Source organism: Drosophila arizonae, chromosome 2, assembly GCF_054131065.1.
Source record: "Drosophila arizonae isolate 15081-1271.41 chromosome 2, UAZ_ARI_1.0, whole genome shotgun sequence".
Classification (NCBI taxonomy): Eukaryota; Metazoa; Arthropoda; class Insecta; order Diptera; family Drosophilidae; genus Drosophila; species Drosophila arizonae.
In genome coordinates, this window is record NC_142922.1 from 18,398,804 (window position 1) to 18,420,455 (window position 21,652).

General features: G+C 36.6%; 1 protein-coding gene across 2 annotated transcripts; it reads left to right on the top strand.

Moving 5' to 3' along the window:
* The first annotated feature begins 16 nt into the window (after window positions 1–16).
* l(3)neo38 (C2H2-type zinc finger domain-containing lethal (3) neo38) lies at window positions 17–20,078 on the top strand. 2 transcript variants are annotated; one of them, XM_018018654.2, is made up of 5 exons: window positions 17–1,048; window positions 8,908–9,054; window positions 10,404–11,137; window positions 11,213–11,309; window positions 11,741–20,078. In XM_018018654.2, exons 1-5 carry the CDS (start codon window positions 859–861, stop codon window positions 11,893–11,895), a joined length of 1,323 nt encoding a protein of 440 aa, XP_017874143.2. In that variant the 5' UTR covers window positions 17–858; the 3' UTR covers window positions 11,896–20,078. The 2 variants fall into 2 exon arrangements, with proteins under 2 accessions (XP_017874143.2, XP_017874144.2); XM_018018655.2 differs by lacking the exon at window positions 17–1,048 and adding an exon at window positions 8,624–8,805.
* Window positions 20,079–21,652: the final 1,574 nt, after the last annotated feature.

Consider the following 21,652-nt stretch of genomic DNA (forward strand, 5'->3'; position numbering starts at 1 on the left):
GCCTGCGCCTGATTGCCGTTGCCTGCCCCAGTGTTTCCGCTTTCTTTCGTTGTAATGTTACTTTTAGTTTGATGTCGGAGCCTCGACGAGCCGGTTGTAAGCGTGACTTTCGTTTAATTCTACTTTATTATTGTTGTTGTTCGACGTCGACGTCGTCGTCGTCGCGCTCGACGTTGCCTCGTGTGTGATTGTGTGTGTGTGTATGTGTATGTGTGTATTCGAGTCTACTGGTGTTGTGTGTTTTGTCTCTGTGTGTGTTTAGTTTAAGCGAAATTGAAAGTTGTACATTTGCTACCCCCAAAAGCAAAGCGCTGCATACAATCGCGCGCTCATACAAACGTGTGTGTACGCGAGTGTCAGTTTGTGTGTGTTCCTTGCTACGCCACGCCACGCCACGCCACGCCACACCAACCAAAAACCAACCCCCACCAACAAGAGTAGCAACAACAAAAATAACAACATCAGCAACTACAACAACAAATCCTGCCAAGTAGCACCACCCACAGCTAAAAAGCGCCGCATAGTCATCGACATCGTCATCGCACATCGCCTGTTTCTGCTTCTCTAATTCGATCGTATTTCAGTTGCTCAGGCTCGACGCAACGTTTATGTTACAGTTACAGTTGTTGTTAGTGTTGGCTAGTGCAATTTGAAAACAACCAACAAAAAAGCGAAAGTGTTACACAAGCCCCAAAATCAAATAACGGCTAGGGAGTAATCTCCACAAAAAAGAAAGAAAAAAAAAACAAAAGGCAGCAATTACACACAGGCAGCTCGGCTCCTGCCTGTGTGTGTGCGCGCGTAAGTCGGCGGCCTGTGCGTGTATGTGTGAAGCCCTGTTAACAACATAAAACTGTCATGATGAATTTCTCCGCGTTCGGCGGCCCCTTCTCTGGTATTCATCAGTTTGCTGCTAAATTTGATGCACAAACACCGGGCGCATTTGGTACGCCGCCGGTGAACGCTGCAGCCGCTGCAGCGGGCAGCGATAATCATGTTCAGCGCTATCAGACCAATGGCAATCATTTCAATCAGAATGTGCCCAACGGTAAGTGCATGCATTCATACAAACTGATATATATATATATACATATATGTACATTTTTATATATGTGTGTAGACACATGCATGTAAATAGAGACATGTGTGTGCATGTGTGTATACAACATAATCACTAAAAATTTATTTTATTTTTATCGATTTATTTTCGCCTGCTGCTGCTGCTGCCAACGTCGCTGTCGTTCGAGTCGCCAGCGACGCCATGGCTGGCGTCAGCAGCGGCAGCAGCAGCAACAACAACAACAGCAACACAAGTAGCGGCAGCGATTTGCTTTTTCCTATCCCATCCACTACAATTCGTCGTTTGAGGTCTTATGAACCTGTGTAACTAGCACAACATTCATGTTTTGATTATGAAGAAGAAGAGCGCTGAGGATCAACTTGAAGAATACCAAAAGAAAAAAGCCAACAACTGCGCATGTATAAGAGCATTAATGTTTGCATTGCTTTTGGTTTCGTTGTGCGCAGCATACGACATGCTATTGGTTAGAGCGAGAGCGCAAGTAAACAACAAATCAGCCGCTTAATGATTCGTTTGCTGCTCACAGAACTAGTTCGTATTGAAAAAAATGCATTATAGCCATGTTGCGCTCAAAAGAGAGTTGCCACCTGTCAAAAAACGGGTTTTTATTTGAAAATCAGTTATAGATCTCAGATTAATTCATAATATATAGTACGTATTTTATTGAACTGACTTTAGTATTGGAATAATCATTGTTTGGTTTCCATTTGTAGGATACACAATATATATATACTTAATAATATTAAGTCTGTTAATTTAAAGAATATAGATTTTCCGATTAAAAGTTATACTGAATATTGAAATATGAAAAAAATGTATACAAATCTTTGTGTATGTTAATCTTGAGTGAAATTAATTAATTCATAGGGTAAAACATGCACACGCTCAATTTGTGTGATATTCTACTATTCGTGGAATATTAAAGCGGGTGCGCCTGTCATCATAACCGAATCTAACGATTTTTCACTGTTGTTGTTCCTGTTTTTTCCTTCGCTTGTGCTATGTTTTGAGTCATTACCACCCACCCCCATTTGGCAACGAATACACGCGTATATGTGTATGTGTGTGTCTGCGTGCGTGCCCGCTACTGCTGCCAGTTTTTCTCGCTCTTCTTGTCGTTTTCGTTGCTGTTGCTTAGCTTCGCTTGAAAATGCAATGAACTCAAATAACTTTTGAATTTGCTGCATTTTACTTTGTATGGCCCTGGGGGTGGGTTTTACTGTCGTTAGCTACTCAACACACGCACACACACACATACAATTAAATGGGGGAGTTTGAGCATGAGTATGTGTATGAGTGTGTGCGTGTATGCGTGCGCAGTTTTCAACCCCAACCCCCGTTTGTAAACGGGCAGCGTCGCTGCCTTTTTAATTGCACTGACTTCCTTTTGGCCAAGCTGCAACACTTTGTGGCAGGGTGACTGACAGCTCAACCCCTAAAATGCAACGCAACGCCTTGTACATAAGCTGTTCGTCCAGATAAAGTTTCTATCAACTAATCTGTAAACTCAAATGAGACTGCCTATGGATAATATAAATATTTTACATTATATTTATTTTCTTTAGTTGAATCTAATACAGTTATAAAGAACAAAGAATCTAATATTGTTCATGCCCTTCTGATGCAGGTTCAATTGAATCTTTATGTCAATGGGCCAATTAAAGGATTCCCTGATTCAGTAATTTTTGATCCGCCACTAATATGCTTCAGGATTTTTATCTATTGTCTAATTTTGATTACAAATTTAATGGAATTAATATCTATTTTGTTAATCAGTTTACCGATCACGCATAGTTTCGTTGTTGTTTTCAAAGTTGATTGTTAAAGTTTTCAGTGGAATCTTTAGGTACAAAGATCAACAGGTTACTTGAGGCTTAAGGTACTTCAACTTTTATAGTCATAATTTCAGTTGCATTTGAACTACTTCACAGTTACGCCGCTGACTTCCCTAGCCTTTTTAGCGTTTAACTATTGCTTTTATAAAGATAGAGAACTGACTGCCCCTTACCTATGTATTTGACTCGCTATCTCTACCCATCAATACCTTTGCCAATCCTCTTTGGATACTGCACAGCCATTGTTTATCTTAATTATAATTAGTTGCATTCACTTGCATAATTAGTTGCTCACTCTACGCATTTGTTTTCATTTTAAACGCATTTCGCCCCCAGTTGAAGAACGCAAAACTCAAACCTGAAATCCCTCAAACTCGAATTCGAATTCGAATATGAACTCAAACTCGAACGCGATGCCATTTGCCACTGTTTTCTATAGTTCATTGATCCCAGCTTTTTTAGCTCTACGCATTACATTTCCCATTTCCAGTTTAACGTTTTATTTTATTTCATTTTGGTTTTTCATTTTCATTTTATTTATTTCTTCTTTTTTTACCTGCAACAACGGGAAAATGTGGCCATGCGTGTGTCTGGGTTGTTTGAGTGTGTGTGAGTGGGTCTTTTATCTATCTATATGCGTGAGTGAATGTGTGTGTGAGTGTGTGTTTGTGTATGGCTGCAACTAGCTTATGCAGGTAGACCGCTGTCACCCCGACCTCTACCCGCTTTCCGTTGCTCATCCAACTGCCACATTTTCTTGTCGCTTATTAGTTAGATTATCAACAACAACAACAACAATAAGAGTCCAGTTTTTTTTTTGGGAACGATAGCATTTCTTGTTTCATAAATCATCTGAGATATCGAATCAGAACAGACAATCTTTGACTTGTTCAATTCTTTTTATTTGTCCTGGTTAACGTTGGCATATCTACATAGAATATTAGCTGACTATGAAATATAAATAGATTTAGGAAAATCTCCAAAATTTTTATTATTTTTATTAGTTGTTATTATTATATATCTAATATATTATAATATTATATATCTAATATATATCTAATAATAACTATATACAGTAAAGATTCAATGACGGCGAAAGAAGCTGAGAAATGTTACATAAGATTCTGAGAGTGAATTAACTAGTGTGGATTAATAAACTATATATATGTGCGTGGTATATGCCACCTGCTCATCACATTTTATTTTGAGCCAACTTGCCGCGTTCAGGTGGGTTACATTACATGGGTTACCACATCGCATTAATAATATGGTTAGATAAGCCTAAGCCTTAAACGCAAACTTTTAGACATCTCTGTCGCATTGCTTTTGTAGGTCCACTATTTTTTGTAAGCCTAAATTTGTCTTTTATGATTAGAATCTTAAAGATATACCATATTTCATTACTTGAAAATTTATTGACTTTTCTAGAAAATAACCAATTGTATAGAAATTTAAAAATATTTACTGAGGACGATCAACTAATAACACCAACTAATAATATAAATATTACAGTCATATTTGTTTACAAATTTGCGTTCCATTTATATGTAAATCTTGCAAATAGTCTAAATATTGCTTGCAACTTTCCTTAAGTTGTCCGTATGACATTGGTCTTTGTTTGCTCTTGAATTTCTTTCAAGTTGAAGCACCTGATGTAAATATTTGTTTACTTTCTTCTTTTTTCTGCGCACAATTTACATAATTCATCAAACCCTGGGGCAACTCTTTAAGTAAATATAAAAATGCAAGGCAAATAAAAGATATTCTTTAGCAAAATAAAAAAAAAAAAAAAAAACATAAAAGGGGATACGAAAAAAAAACAAATAAAAGAAATCATTTGTGGCTCATTGATTTTTCCGTTTAAACGATGACAAAGCATCGGGGTGTTTAGAGGGATGAGTAGAAAAATATACAAAAATGCTGAGAGAGTGAGTGTGAGAGAGTGGGAGAGCTTCAGCTAGGGGTTGGGTTGCTCAAAATTAGCCATGTCCTTAGTTTACATAGAATACAAATCTATTAATATGATCATTATTATAACACGATCCGTATGTCCAGGTAATTCTATATGCCATGCAAATGACCAGCCGGGCGTGCGAGTATGTGATAATATTGCGGTTTGTCAAAAGGGTCGCAACCCCCCATAAATTATTTGCACTTATGTACTCATTTCTATGTGTACATAACAGAGGATATGTGGGTGGGTGTGTAGATGTTTCTGTGTGCAAGAGAGGAAGTGTGAGTGCGAGTGTGAGTGTGAGCGTCTGCTGGCTGGGCTTACACCCCCACGAGGCAAGCAGCGCCTGGCGCTATGCAACACTAAAAATGCGCGTGCTTATAAGTCTGTCAGACTTTAGGTGTAGATGTGTACCTAAGCACATACAGTAAAAACTCTAAACAAGGGACAAGAATGAAATACAAGAACACGATATAGACTATATATAATAATATAATTAGATAAACGCAGATTGTTGACGACGCAGTACCAAATAAAAAAATTGAAATTAAATACAACTTTAAAAGTAGTTCTGTACACATTCGTTATTAGAGCTTTCACTGTTTACATGTACATATGTATATATACACATATATGGAGTTAATACATATGAGCCCAATGAGTGTGCATGTAATTGAGTTAGATCTACCCTTTCCACTGTCTACCCCCAAAGCCGCTCCAACAAGCAGGCAAGTGTAAAACAATAAAGCCAAGCAAAGCTTTTTCATATCATATGGCAGCTTTAAGGCTTAAAGCTGCCTCTGGCAACTCTGTTGTGGTTTGAGTGGCTTATTGTTGTTGCTGTTGTTGCTGCCGTTGATGACTCAAACTCTGGCGACTGGCGCCGCGTCGCGCTACATACGCCCAAACCCCGAGCAGCGGGCGTTAAAATCCCCAACTCTAATAGGGGTTGCAGTTTTTGCTAACATCGCACGCTCTCTCACTCTCTTCTTTGTTATATATATATATGTATGCTTATATATCTATATATATATATATATATGTATCTGTATGTTGATATATACATATATATATATATATATATATATATATATATATATATATATATATATATTCCTTTTTTATTTTATATATTTATATATTGCTGTTGCGCGCGCGCTCTTTCTCTCACACAGTCTCTCTCACTGCTTTCACTGTGTGTGCCGGCACTATAAACACACTTAAAAGTAGGCACACAGAGCGCAACGCCATGTTTCACATTACGTTCTCCAAACCCAGCGAATTCCTTTCCATTTTGTTCCACTTTGGATATACCACTCAAATCTAAGGCAGTCGCCATATTGTGGGTTGGAGAGTGTGCGCCCAATAAACACACACTCTCTCTCTCTTTGTGATTACACACGCACACATAGAAAAGCGCGCGCGCTCTTCTCTCACTCACTCTCTGCCGACACTCACGCTCTTTTCTAGTTGGGCGAGCTCTCACTCTCGCTTGGCCGTGTTTCAGTTTTCACCGACTTTAACTCGTTGCTAGGCAGCAGCAGGAACAACAACAAGCGAGAGTTTCATTTACCGTTTCTCTAGCTCATGCCTTTTTGTCGTCCTGCCACTATTTCTACCGTTGCTGGAGCTGGAGCTGGTGCGCTCGAGCTGCTGCTGCTGTTGGTGCTGGTTGTTGTCATGTGGCCCATGTGAAAGTGAAGTGAAAAGTGAAATGTTACAACGACAATGCCGGCTACGCTGATGATGGAAAATGGAGCGCATGCTTTCAGCATTGCTGTGTGTTGTCCGTGGCTCGACGTAGTCATGGCTCCACACAGGTTTAGCCCAGAATTTCCGTTCGTCTGTCAATTCTATTCTTCTTTTCTGCCGCCTGATTTCAGTACCCGTTCCATGTTCCATTTCGTTTTTGTCTTTCCTTGACTTGTGTGCGGGTGTGTGTTGTTTTTGTTATTTCGTGTTTTGTCATTTTTATGGGCAGTTGGTTATTTTCTGTCACTTTTCGTTGTCTACATTTCGGGGCATGCTGTTCGCTCTGTGCACTCATTCTGTTTAGTTGATTAATTACCGCTACATAAGTCTTGCATTTGTCTAACAGCTTACATTGTTTGCTAATGGGGATGGGAGAATTTAATTGCTTGGATAATATTTGATTATCTCGGCCTTTTTACTTTACTTACTTTCGTTCGCTTTGCCGCACTTCGAGATTTTTTGTGCCTAATATGTAAATCGATTTTTCGTGCGTAAGCATTAGGTTTTCCCTAAATAGTTTTCGTAATTCAGTAAATTAATATATTAATCAAGTTTTTTAGCACTAAAGCTAAAGGTTTTTATATGCTATTTATAAATTTATATACTATTTTCTCTGTTGAAATGCAGATGTGTTCATTTGCAATTAGTTCGTCTAATTAAAGAGAATTTTTCTTTTGAGCATACTTTCGTTCGTGAAATAAATTTCCGTTAAGCTGCTGCTTTGGAAGGATGCCTTTTGGGTGCCTTTTATGGTTCGCTAGTCAATTGTTTCAGCTTAATCCTCCTTTCGGACTACTTTCCTTTATTAGATCCCATTAGTCGGTTTCCTTTATTTGCCGAGCAGGGCAATTTCTCTTCCTCTCACAACATCCGTCTGCACACATATGACCTGGCTAATTGAGGTTAGCGTATTAAATTCGTTTACCCCAAAAGTATGCTCTGTGAGACTGTGGGATCAACGCTCACAAAGGGCATTAAAGCATAAGAAATGTGTTGAATTATAATGCAAGGTCACAAGTTAATTTATACGAGGGTCTGCCACCCGTTTGACTCACACTCACACGCCCACACACACTCTTACAAATATACACACAAAAAAGACACAGCCACACAAACACATATATACATTGCTTTTAAATATTTCGGCTCTTTTTATTATTATTAAATTTGTAACCTTTTTAGTTACTACTTACCCTGCTGCAAACAAGCTACATGTCCTGTGTCTGCTGCTTTCTCTCTGTCTCGCTCACATTTCATCAGGAAAAAGGAAGCAAATATAAAGAAAAATACTAACAAAAAACCGGGCCAATTGGCAACAGCCAAAAAATATTTATTAATAAAAACGAGCGCCCGGCAAAATGTTGCTGCAAAAGGCAATACCGAAAAATAAGCACACATACACAGGAACTCATATATATATATATATATATGTATGTATGTGTATGTGTAGCATACATTTGAGGCGCGTCGGCAGGACCGGCGTTTTCAATTTTAATTTCCTTTTTCCTATGTATGCGTGGCTCGCACGTGTGTGTCTCTCTCTGGCTCTGGCTCTGTGTGGGCGCTAAATTTGGCCTTGGCAGACGGCAACGCGGCGACGAATAAAGGAGGCAGGCAGACATGCCCACAGCTGCCTAAAAGTAACAGCAGCGGCTAAAGCAACAACTCACGCATGTCAGCCGTCAGCCAGCCAGTGTTGCCAACTACTAGGAAAGCTCCAACAGACACACGAACACAGGCACACGTACGCATACAAAAGCAGACAGGCAGTAACTTCATGTATGTATATGTATGCAAACACAGACACACACGCACACACACCCACCCGCACACCCACGAGGTACAAATCGTGCGGCAGTGGGACACTGCCAGACATCGTGCATAAAAACGAACAGTCGTCCGCTTTCAGCCGGCACCCGATCCTCGTTCGTGTGTCGCCGCTGCCGCTGCCAGCTGTAGCTGCTGTTCAGCCAGACGCCAGGCCTCGAGTCAGTTGTAGTTAGTCGTTGCTGAAGCTCGCTTGCGGCGACCTCGTACTAAACAAATTTAAGAAATAGCTGGAGTACACATCTAATATACAAAATACATATACAAAAATATATTGACAAAAGTTATATATATATAAACAGATACTTATAAAGTAGCTAAATAAGGCTGTGATTCTAGCGCAATTTCGAGCATGTGTAAATATCCTAAACTAACCTCAAAAACTAACTAAAAAAAATAATTTTCCCAATATTTAAGCTATCAGTTTCTAATGTTACTCTTTCTCTTATATGTTACAGTTTCGGCGGCCAATAATATGCAATATGGTCAAAATATATCCATACCATACTCGCAACCACAGAGTGATCTGAACTTTTTGAATGCGGCAGCAGCAGCGGATCATAAGGGTAAAATCCATCCAAAAATTGAACGAGACCGGGAAGAAGGTGAGTCGGCGACCCAAGCAGCTGGATGGGGACTTTCATGGTAGCCGGGGGCAGAGGGCCTGACATGGCGGAGGGAAGGAGCTTCATGTGCTTCACTTTTCCTTCCCTTTGTGTTTCCTTTTTTCCTTTTTTTTTTTTTTTTTTTGGGTTGCTATCTGTTATACGGCCTGAAATTTCAAGGACGCACATTACACTTCGTGCACACCGGCCCCGTTCCGCAGTCCAGCGTTCGGCTCGCATCGGCTCAACTGTTATTTAAATAAAAAGGCAAAACGAAAAGAGAAAACTTGAGCCCTGTCTGGATTGAGATTTTGGACCGTTCAAGAACTTTTATCTGCCAACAATTTATGAACCCACTGCGTGTGTGTGCGTGTGTATTTCCTATTAGCAAGTTTTATGAAATGGTGTTTACTTGTTGTCGAACAGAAAGTTTTCGCACACGCATTGACATTTTCCACGTGGGCGTATTAACTTTAAAGGAGCAGCCAGAAAGATTGAGCCTCAAGCCCATGAAGCAAGCAGAGGGGGGCCTGGAATGGGCTAGAAAATTAAGGTTAGAGATGCGGCATGTGAGCTGTGTGTCCTTGGCGCCAGTTACTGCAGATATAGGGCTGGGGGATGGCCAGGGATTTTCAAGAAAATAGAATTCAGCATATTCGCACAAACTCGTACACACACAGACAAACAATCGGTCCCTTACACACCCACTACTGTGTGTGTTGCCAAGCCAAAGCTTTTTGTTGTTGGGGTAGGTTTTTTCTTCTTGTGGCATTGCTTTTCGTATTTCATATAGCAGGAAAATTATCCAGGAAGCTATTAGATAATGCATGAACTGCTAGCGTTGAGGTGGGCGTGAACATTTTTAGTACAAATGCCTGTTGTCTGGGCGTGTTGTCGTGTGTGTGTGTGTGGGGGGGGGGGGGGGGGGGTATAGAGTAACAAATGTGGAAGGGAGGGCTGCAGGCTGGATTTGTGTCCTGGGTGTGTCCATTAGCAGCAGCAGCATCATCATTATCTGAAAACAGCTAGACCATGAAAAGTCTTCTATTTTGAATCTATCGTAGCTAAGTAACCCTAGCAGATATATTATCAAGACCTCATCGGAACTCAATTTTAACTGAAGCTCAGGTATAAATGGTTTCAATGAAGAGCTACAATCGAAGAGATTCTGTCTGATATTGTTTTACGATCTGCTTTCAATTATAGATAGACTAAATAATTATTAATATTATATTACGATCTGATCAAAAGAAGTTCAAAAGTTCCCATATAAATATATATATAAATACATATCCATACACATATATACTCACATGTTTTCCAACTGTTTTGGGTTTCCGCGCGCGCAGTGCTCAATCAGCAAATCTTACAGAATGTGAATCAATCGTGGCAAACGCTGGCCAATACGGCCAACACGGTCGACTACTCATCCCATTTGCTATCCGCAACACTGCCAATCTCCATACAGCACTTCCTCAAGTATTCGGAAACAATAAAAAAGGAGTCCACCGGCGATGTCCTGAAGAATGGCACCAATTTGGCCAGCTTGGCGCTGGGAGGTGTGGCATTGACGCCCAGCAATAATGGCGCCAATGGGGGCGGCCATCATAATGGGCTGGTGGGCATGGACCACGGCGGCCACATGACCAACATGACAGATGCGAATGGCGCGGGATTGGCCAACGGCGGAGCCACCAACGGCGTCAATGGCAATGCTAATGGGGCGGTCAGCAATGGAGCCGCCGTTTCCAGCAGCGGAGCGGCAGTGGGCACCACGAATGCCGCTGGCGGCACCACCACCACCGGCAAGAAGACCAAAAAGAAGAAACCCCCAAAGGAGAAGAAACCCCGCCCGAAGCCCGGTGAAATACGTGAAACGAAAGCGTTGGACGGCTCCACGCTCTACTGCTGCCCCGAATGCCAAATGGCCTATCCGGACCGCAGCCTGATCGAACAGCACGTCATCTCGCATGCCGTGGAGCGGCGCTTTGTCTGCGATATCTGCAATGCGGCGCTCAAGCGCAAGGATCACTTGACCAGGCACAAGCTCTCCCACATACCGGACAGGCCGCATGTGTGCAATGTAAGTGCCGATCTAATACCTCCCATTTAGTTGATGTAATTAATCCATTGCTACTTTCGCCCATCGCCAATCTAGATCTGCATGAAGTCCTTCAAGCGCAAGGAGCAGCTCACCTTGCACATTGTCATACACTCGGGTGAGAAAAAGCATGTCTGCATCGAGTGTGGAAAAGGTAATTCCAATGAGGAAATAGAGAAATCAATCATTCAATCATTAATAGAATAGTAAGCGCTTGCTCCCGATAGATCAATTTGAAAATTATTATAGGAGTAAGCGTTTACTCCCGATAGATTATAGATCATAACGCAGGCGGTAATATAAGAGTTTGCTCTCGGCAAAATACAACTACTCTGCTTCTCACGATGGCACTCAATACCGTTCAGTTCGCTCAGTTCTCGATTGCTTCGAGTATAAGACTTGAATGAGCCAATATAAGAGTAAGACTTAATATTGAAGAGGAATGCTCTCTGGAGAGCGTCAGCTGAATAGAGTTTCGCTTTGGTGATCACTGCTTAATATTTAACTAGCCATTTACTTCATCTAATGCGAGCTTATATGATTCCGATCCAATTACTAATATCTACTTTTTCTCTCTTCATTCAGGTTTCTACCGCAAGGATCACTTGCGCAAGCATACGCGTTCGCATATTGCGCGCCGCGTCAAATCTGAGGTCTCGGCACAGAATGTGAGCGGCAGTGGCGGCGGCGGCGGTACCGGCGCCAACAATGCCCAAAATAATACGCTACACGGTTCCTGAGGTTCGTACAAGGACTTTTGGTAAATTCTTAAATACATTTCATGTCACAAAGGGCGGCTAAATTGTTGCCAACAGACATGAAAGCTGTTGGCAACAATTTAGCTGCTTTTGAAATGTTTTAAGAGTTTACCGGAAGTCCTGCTGAGCGTCACCCAAATCCAATAACCTTCTCAACAACAACAACAACAACAACATATAAGAAGAGAAAAGTTTTAATACAAAATAATATATGCAAAGTATTAGTTGAATTTTGTTTTCGACACTTTCAGTTCTTTAACTTTGGTTCTTTCAGTTCACGTTTTCGCACAAACAGTTTAACAAAGTATAGCAATTCAAATGTACAAATGAAAAACGCTGTATGTAAGCAAAGAAAAATGAAAATAATTTCGAGCTAGAGGTTTTTAATGAAAATATGCGCATAGTTGGCTTTCATTTTATTTCTGAGGATCTGTGATCTTTGCTGCAACAACAAAAACAAATTTAATAAAAAAAAAAAAAAAAAATCAACACACAAAAATGATACAACAATGAAAGCCTTTAAGTGTAAGCGTATAATTCTTAATGGAAATCAATTTAATGTGCAATTTTCTTTTTATGTTATTCCTCTTTGAGTTTTCGTTTTCTTTTTCTTTTTGTTTCGTTTATTTCTTGCAACAACTTAAATAAATGTATCTAGAATAAGTTTCAGAGTTAAAAAAGAAGCAAAATGAGAAAAACGAATTCATTTGATGCGCATATTAATTAAGTCAAATTGTGACGGTATATATATATATATATCTAGATATATATATATAATTCTAGTCTTATACTTTATTTGAACAATTACGAAAAATGTCATGTATTTTTAAGAAATTTTAAACTTAATGTTCAAAGCGAGGCAAACAAACTCTAAACAGTTGAATGCAATACAAGCTAGCGTCTTTGCATGCCCAACTTCCAGTCGTCGTTTGAATCAAATTAACTATCCATTAAAAAAGATAAATCCGAACAACTATACACCATATAAGACATACTCTACAGTATACTCTACAGCTATAGCCAACCTCCTCTATCATGCTTACCAAACGAAAAACAAAATACACAAAATACTATTAAATACAGTACCACAGATCTATATAGATATGTCTATAAATACATACTATAGATATATATATATATATATATATTTAACCACTACAAAGCCACAACAATATATCGCTCTAAAGGAATGCAAAATAGTAGAAAACAATAACAAACAAAACAGCTAACCAAAAACAATAACTGCAATAAAACTCAATAAACAAATATTTTTATATAAATGCAAATGAAAAACAGAAAAACTTATACCAAATACAAAAAAAAAAAGAGAAGAGACGAGGAGATAAGATTGTGGATAAAGTATATGATGAATGAAAGGCATAAAACAATAACCGAAATAAAGTGCAAACACTTCATGTAAGTGAAAAAGTAATTAACTGTTCAAATACATAGCATTTTTTGAGATTAATGTAAAGATCTAAACAATACCAATATACGTTTTATCATATGATGTACCAGCATATTTGCATATAGTTATACGGAATGCTTCAAACGAATATACAATGAAAAAAAAAAAAAAAAAAAAAAGATCTTAATACCAAATAGTTTTAATGCTTTCGTTTAGCATTTTCTTCAATTTTCACATATATTATAAACATTGTTTTGAAATATCACACAAATGTGCTTTGAGCAACAAGTTTTTGATAAAGTATATTAAACTCTTAGAGCTTTTATAAGAACAACTCATAAATTTAAATATGTGATAAAAGAGAGCGTGTAGAGATATCTTTTATAACTAATTTGAAGATCAAAACTATTGAAAAAGTATGCTTATATATAGCTGAATATTGACTAGCTTACAGAATTAAAACAAAGAAAGGAAAGAGAGAGAGATACGAATATAGTAATTAGAAATTTTAGATTGTGCTCACTTTCTGTTTACAATATAAGACTATTGGCAAGAGAGTACTCTTATATTTTAAATGCAATTAAATCACACAATATAATTTTATTATCTATTCTCTCTTTCTCGCATTCTCTGTTGGTCTTTTGTTGACTTTTGCTCTGATAACACCATTGCTAAAAGCTTTTCAAATACTAAGCATTTAAATACTAATAACTTGTTGCTCATAGCAGCATTTGCACATAATTCCCAGTATTTTGTTTAGCTTTTGTTTTCTTATGCATATCCAATTGAAAGTAGGTTCATACTTTCTTTGCGTAGTTATCAATGTTCTAGCTATATACAATATATATATATATATATATATATATGTATGCTAATTAAGTTCCATATATAGCTATATATATATATATATATATATATATATATATATATATATATATATATATATATATATATATATATATATATATATATATATATATATATATATGTATATATATATATATATATATGTATATATTTAAAGTAATGTGTACGTGATTGAAGAATGCAGCAGCTTAAAGGATGTGCAAAGCAGATGGGAAATTCTTCAAAGGGATTTTCGCTTCTTTTGCGGTTTTGTGCGTTGCCATTGGATAATTTAAATACTTGCAGTAAAGTACAAATACTAATTATAAATACAAAAATGAAAACACAAAAACAGATGATGAAGAAAATGCAGCAGCAGCCACTCAAACCACACAAAAGGCAATTAAGCCAACAAAAAGTATTAGCCAAACGTTACATATAACAAATAGCCAGAAAAAATGTAAAAAATCAATAAAAAAAAAAAAAAAAAAAAAACAACTTAAATACAGTTAATACTTTATAGTATATATATATATACATAGCACATTTTTGCTACACTTACGTAGCTTGCCCAACAACAATTACAACAATCAGAGAGAGTTCTCAGTGAGAGTTAACAGACGTGTTTACTATTGTGCTCTTCAATTATTCTTGTTTTCTTAGTTAATTATTCTTATTAAATTTCACATAATTGCGGTTCGGTTGTATATAGCAAATATCTATATTTTCCTGTGCAAGGTTTGATCCGTTGTTCACTGTGTTTTTAATAATTTGCTTTTTTAATTTGTGAAGCTTTGTGTGCAGTGTCGGTTCATTAGTTTCATTATTTGCATTTCTGCTTTAGTGTTTCTATTTGTTGGCGCTCTCCCCAGTTCACTCTTTCTAAGTTTGTGTGAGTGTGTGCATAAGTTGCTCTCACTATCTACGGTTGTTGTATTTGCCTCCCTTGAATCTTTGATTTTTGTGGTGTGCAAGTATACTCTCTCGCTGAGGACTTTTGATCTGCTCTGTAACGGCTGTTTTTGTTGTTGACTCGCTCTCTCAACATATATTTTCGTTGCGCTCTGTGACGGCTGTTTGTTGTTGGACTCGCTCTCAACACATTTATACCTCTCTTGGTTTTTACATTTCTGTTTACATTCAGTAATTTTGTGATCTATCCCAATTGCCAATATGAGTTGCTGCAAAAAAGCTTGCACTTTCAGGCAAACAGTTGATTCTGCACAAGCGCAATTTATAAGTTGCTGGCTGTGTGATAACATGATGCATACTAAGTGTGCAGGTCTTACTGGGCGTGAATATGACAAGATTATGTCTACTTCTAAAGCTGGTAGTGGAGGCATACGCTGGTCTTGTCCGATTTGCTTGGAAAAACAAATAAACTTTTCTAAAATGTATAGTGCTGTGAGGGCTCAATTTTTAAAACTGAAGAAGATTTCTATGCAGTTGACCAGTGACATGGCTGCTGCTGAGGAAATCTTAAATCAGTACGGCTTTGAAAGCCCTCTCTCTCAATTGGATACTCCTTTGTTGTCGGTAACTCCTTCTGTAATAGTACCGTCAACTAATTCGCTTGCTCCTCCCTCACCTTGCGCTTCTGTTTTGTCGTCTGCTCCCAATTCTCTAGATCCTCCTTCACCTTGTCCCATATCTGTTTCTCCTATTGAGGCTTCTATTGAAACTCAAGCCCCTGTCCCAAATTTGGATGTTACTTCTATTGTTGCTCAAACAAAGAGTGACAATAAGTCAGCCTCTCAGAGCATTACCTTATCTGTTGTCTCTCCTAGAAAGCAAGTTTTCTTATCTAGGCTTTCATCTGACACTACCATTGAGGCAGTATCGGCTTTTATCTCAAATAAGATTCCGGCTAATGTTTTTATATCGAAGTTTAGTTTTGCGACACCGCGTGAAATTGCTTCGTTCAAAATCAATGTGCCTGTAGAATACTTTAAAACCCTTTGTGATCCTAATTTCTGGCCACCTCATGTAGTTGTTCATGAATTTAAACCCAAAAATCGTAACAGATCGATGCCCATTTCAGTAAATTTACCTTCGGTGCAATCTTCATCAAACGTTGTACCAAAAAACTAAATTACTTACAAACCTCTTCTCAGCTGTCCCTGATTTATCAAAATGTACGTGGCTTAAACTCAAAACTTAAAAGTCTTTTCTTGCATAGTTTCAGTGTACAATATGATATTATCGCTTTCACTGAAACATGGCTAAGTAGTAATATTCATAATAGTGAAATTCTTTCAAGTAATTTCACTATTTATCGACTCGACCGTTCGTCGCGCAGAGGTGGTGGGGTGTTAATTGCGGTTAAGTCCATTATCCACTCTGAATTGTTTACCTTTTCGTCCCTTCATGATGTGGAGATTATAGCGGTTAAATTAACTCTCCCATCGTGCTCATTATACATCACATGTTCTTATATCCCTCCCTCTTCTGATGTACAAGTTTATGCTCACCACATAAATTGTATTAAACAAGTTAATGAACATGTAAATGATAGAGATTGTCTTCTTGTGTTGGGTGATTTTAATATTCCGAACACTTCTTGGTCTTCAACTTGTAATGCAAATTACTTTATTCCGACAATTGATCACTATCTTTTTGATGAATTGTTTAACCTGTCTATGTTTCAGATGAACTCTATTTCAAACCATCTTAATCGCACTCTTGATCTTGTGTTTGTTAATCATGATTCGCTCATTAATGTCGCGAGATCAACTCCTTTCTCCTTACCTGAGGATATATATCACCCCACTTTAGAGGTTTTATTAACTATCGATAATCCTCCCTCTACTACTCCAATGCCTTCTAAACTTAGTCGCTGTTATCGTAAATGCAATTTCGTTTTGCTTAACGAACTAATTAATTCAACAGACTGGTCTATTTTATATGAATCGGTTGATATTAATTTAGCAGCATCGTTTTTTTATTCTACCTTAAACTCTATTCTGGATGTTTGTGTCCCTCTCCGCCGTATATCGCCAGCTTCAAATAAGCCACCTTGGTTCACCAAAACTCTTTCGAACTTGAGAAACATTAAAACTAAATGTTTTAAAAATTACAAAAAGTCTGGTTCAAGTATTGACTGGTCCAAATATTCCATTGCCAAGTCAAACTTCAATCTTTTACATTCTAGCTGTTATGAGAATTATCTTACACGTTGCAAACGTCAGTTTACTCGAGATCCCAAACAATTTTTCTCATTTGTAAACTCGAAGCGTAAATCCTCTGGTTTGCCGTCCTCATTTGTCCTTGGAGGTGAAAAAACATGCAATGATCAGGATTCCTCTGATCTATTTGCTGATTTTTTTCAATCCACTTATTCTTCTCCTGATCTCTACAGCAACTCATATCCTTATTCTCTTCCTGAATATGGATCTATAAATACTCCCAAAGTTACTGCATCCTCTCTGGCTGCAGCCATTAGGACATTGAAATCATCTTTCTCTCCTGGTGCTGATAATATTCCTAGTTGTGTGATTAAAGAGTGCAGTGTTTCTCTTCAGTCACAATTACTAAAATTGTTTAACTTGTCCTTGGATACTTCTGTGTTCCCTTCAATTTGGAAAGAATCTTTTATCATTCCCTTATATAAAAAAGGTGGAAGATCTGATATTTCCAATTATAGAGGCATCGCGAAATTATCTGCTATTCCGAAGTTATTTGAGAAAATCATAACATCGGCCTTGCAGCATTTTTGCAAATCGATTATTCAACCATCTCAACATGGTTTTGTTCAAAATCGATCTACGTCCTCTAATTTACTTGAGTTCACTTCGCTTGTTAATGACAGCTTTTCCAAAAAAATGCAAACCGATGTTATTTATACGGACTTCAGTAAAGCATTTGACTCAGTACATCATCACATACTAATTCTTAAGCTTGAACGCTTAGGATTTTCACCCAGTCTTGTCTCGTGGATTTCATCCTATTTAACGGGTAGAACCCAAAGAGTCTTGCTGAGAACAGCTATGTCTAAACTTATCTTTGTTTCGTCTGGTGTACCTCAGGGTAGCCATTTGGGCCCATTGCTCTTTTCCCTTTTTATAAACGACCTTCCTAGTTGTATCTCGTACTCCACTATATTTATGTATGCTGATGATGTAAAACTTTGCCTTCCATACTCCAGGGCAAATGGACATCTTCACCTTCAAGATGACCTAAATGCATTTCAACTTTGGTGTGTGGCAAACCAGCTTGACCTAAATTGCTCAAAGTGTATGACAATGACCTTCAGTCGTACCGTTCCTCTAATTGTTGATTATAAAATTAGCAATATTTCCTTACGACGCATCTTTACAGTCAAAGATCTTGGTGTGTTCTTTGACTGTAAACTTAACTTTAATCTTCATATTTCTACCATCATTAATGAAGCCAAAAGTGTGCTTGGCTTTATTAAACGTTGGTCTAAGGAATTTAAAGATCCTTTTATTACCAAGCGCTTATTTACTTCGCTTGTGCGTCCTATTCTAGAGTATTGCTCTGTCGTATGGTCTCCGCAACATAAACTGTATCAGGATCGTATCGAATCGGTCCAAAAACAGTTTCTTCTCTTTGCCTTAAGAGACCTTAGATGGGACAGTAATTTACGATTACCGTCTTATCATAGTAGGCTCCAGCTAATTGATCTTCCATCGCTAACCAATCGCAGAACAATTTTAGGAATTGTTTTTCTGCATAAATTGATTAGTGGTGATATTGATACGTCCTCTTTGTTGGGTCGTCTAAATTTTTTGGTTCCGTCCCGAGCAACTAGACACTATCGTCCGCTTCATTTACCTGTGTGCACTAGGGATTATTCTTTGCACAGTGCGTTTCATGTTCTTTGTGTTAATTTTAATAAATATTATCACGTTTTTTCCTTAGAGCTCTCTCCTCCTAAAATAAAAAGTGTACTATCAGCTTATCTTAGGGAAACCACTCACAATGCCCAGGCATAAGCATTGGCATACGTTTTTGCTGCTAATGTTGTGTTAGTGATTTCTCAATTCTATTCTTATACTCTATTTTTGGCTCTTCCCTTTCTCTTTTCTTTTATTATTTCTTATTCTTTTTATTAACTTTTCTTGCAACTTCTTTTATTACCGTCCTTTTTCTTTTTCTATTCTTTATCTCTTCTTATTTTCTTTTTTTTCTTATTTTTATTATTGTTTTTTTTTTTTAACTTTTATTTATTTATTTATTTATTTTTTTTTTTATATTATTATTATTATTTTTTTATTTTTATTATTATTTTAAGAATTATTTTAATTATGCTCATATTGTTAATAACCTACATTTTAATATTTTATTTTTTTAAGTTTCTTACTAACACTTTCTTTTCATAGCTTCAATAGTATCACTGACCATATTTGGCTGTGAGACGTGGGCATAGCCGGCCGGACTGGCAAATAAAATACCCCCATCGGGTTGGTGTTACTATTTGAAATCATATCGTGTACTTTGTATAGGCTTTTTTAAATTAAAATTGACTCTCGTTTTTGTCAATAGCTTTAAGAAATAAATAAATAAATAAATTATGAAGGGAATCAAAAGTGTGTCAAGAACTGTAAGAAAATCACTTCGCAGAGCCCATCAAGAAATAAGCAACCTTCAAAGCCCACGCAGAACTTATCCAATTCGCAATTGTTTTTGTTCCGTTTAGCATACTCTTGTAAATCACTCACATAAGAAGTTATAAAACAATAAGTTTATAAACGAAAAAAAAAAATGCAATAAATGACAAACAAAGGAAATTAAATCACTCAGGGATGAAGCCTCCAAACAAAAAAACAAAAAAAAAAAAAACAAAAAAACTTAAACTAAATACAAACAAATATAAAGTAAAAATGCAATATTTTAAATAAAACTAAATACGAAAAAAAATACAAATTAAATTTATAAATAAATGCAAAAAGGTACATTTTAAAGTTAAAAATATTTTAGTATAAAGCAAAATAAAAAAAATGTAAAAAAAAAAAAAACAAGAAATCTAAAAAATCATTAGAAATTTGCACAAATTTTTGGCATTTTATAAAAAAAACAAAACAAAATGAGCATAAAGCAGCAAATAAAACATAAACAAACCCGAAAACTGATAAACAACACAAAACATATTTTTCCATATTTTAAAATTTAACCAAATTGGTTTAACGAAGGTATAATTCAGCAAAAGAAAATGAAATTAATTAAATTATTTAAAAGATGAAAATTGAAAAACAAAATAAGAAAATATATATTTAACACAGTCCGTGCAACTCTTAGTGAATTTAAATGAAATGTATTACAATTTACATATTTACAAACTAACGGAACGGAACGGAAACCGAAACGGAAGCGAAAGCGGCCAAAGATGAGGTTAGAATTGTAGTTAGAAGTACAGTGAAGCCGATGAGCATTATTCAATTCAGGCAGATAGGCAGTTTATATTATGTAAACATTTTTATATATACCCTAACTAAAGAAAAAGAAAAATTGAAATCTTAAAAAATATGAGAAATTAATATATGTCTGCATTGTACTGTATTTATGTTTAGTGTCAGCAGCAACTATATTAAAAATTAAAATGAAAACAAAAAGAAAAAGAAAAAGATAATGATGATGATGAGAAGAGAAAAACATAAATTGAGAAAGCTTAATACATTTTAAGGTTAGGTTTTCTGCGAAAGGACTGAAGTTAAGGCAACGTAGCGTTTAAAACAAAATTGCGAGTGTTATGGACAAGGATGTGGACGACAACAAATTAATAATTAAAAAGAAAAAAAAAATTAAAACAAAAAATGAACGCACGCGCAGATGAAATTGGTTTAAGGTTAGTCATACTTTTGAGCTAAAAATTATTAAAAACAAAAGAAAACTTGATGAAAAATAGAGAGATTAACAAGTTACCAGCAGCAGCTACACTATTTTTATAATTAAAATACTTCTTTGTTTTAACTATGTTTAATTCAATTCAATTTTTCAATTCGTTTAAGACAAATTTACTGTTTTGTGATCCAAAAAAAAAAAAACAAAAAATGCATTGACTTTAAAAGAAAATTTAGTTGAAAAATTCGCTGTTGTACGGCAATAGGAGAGCAAGGATACAGTAAATTGTACTTACACAAACATACACACAGCCACAAAAAAAGCATACACACTTTGAATTATATTTACTTGAATTAAATAATAATAATGAGTATATATAACTTTGTACTTGAATAATATTTTATTTATATATATACATATATATATATAAAACTTAAGTCAATAAAAATTCTAATAAATTATAATCACCTAAAATATTGAATTGCTTCTTTGGAATTTAATTTGAAGTATTTACAATTTAAGAGCGGGAAAAAGCATTGGATCATTTTCAAATTACCTAAATAATAAAGGGACTTAGTTTTCAAGCTCTTCTGCTCTGTTCCAGTTCGATACTTTATGTAGCAACAGGTTCCTTAATAATATAAATCGATTTAAATGAACTTCAATACGATAACTATTCCTAGC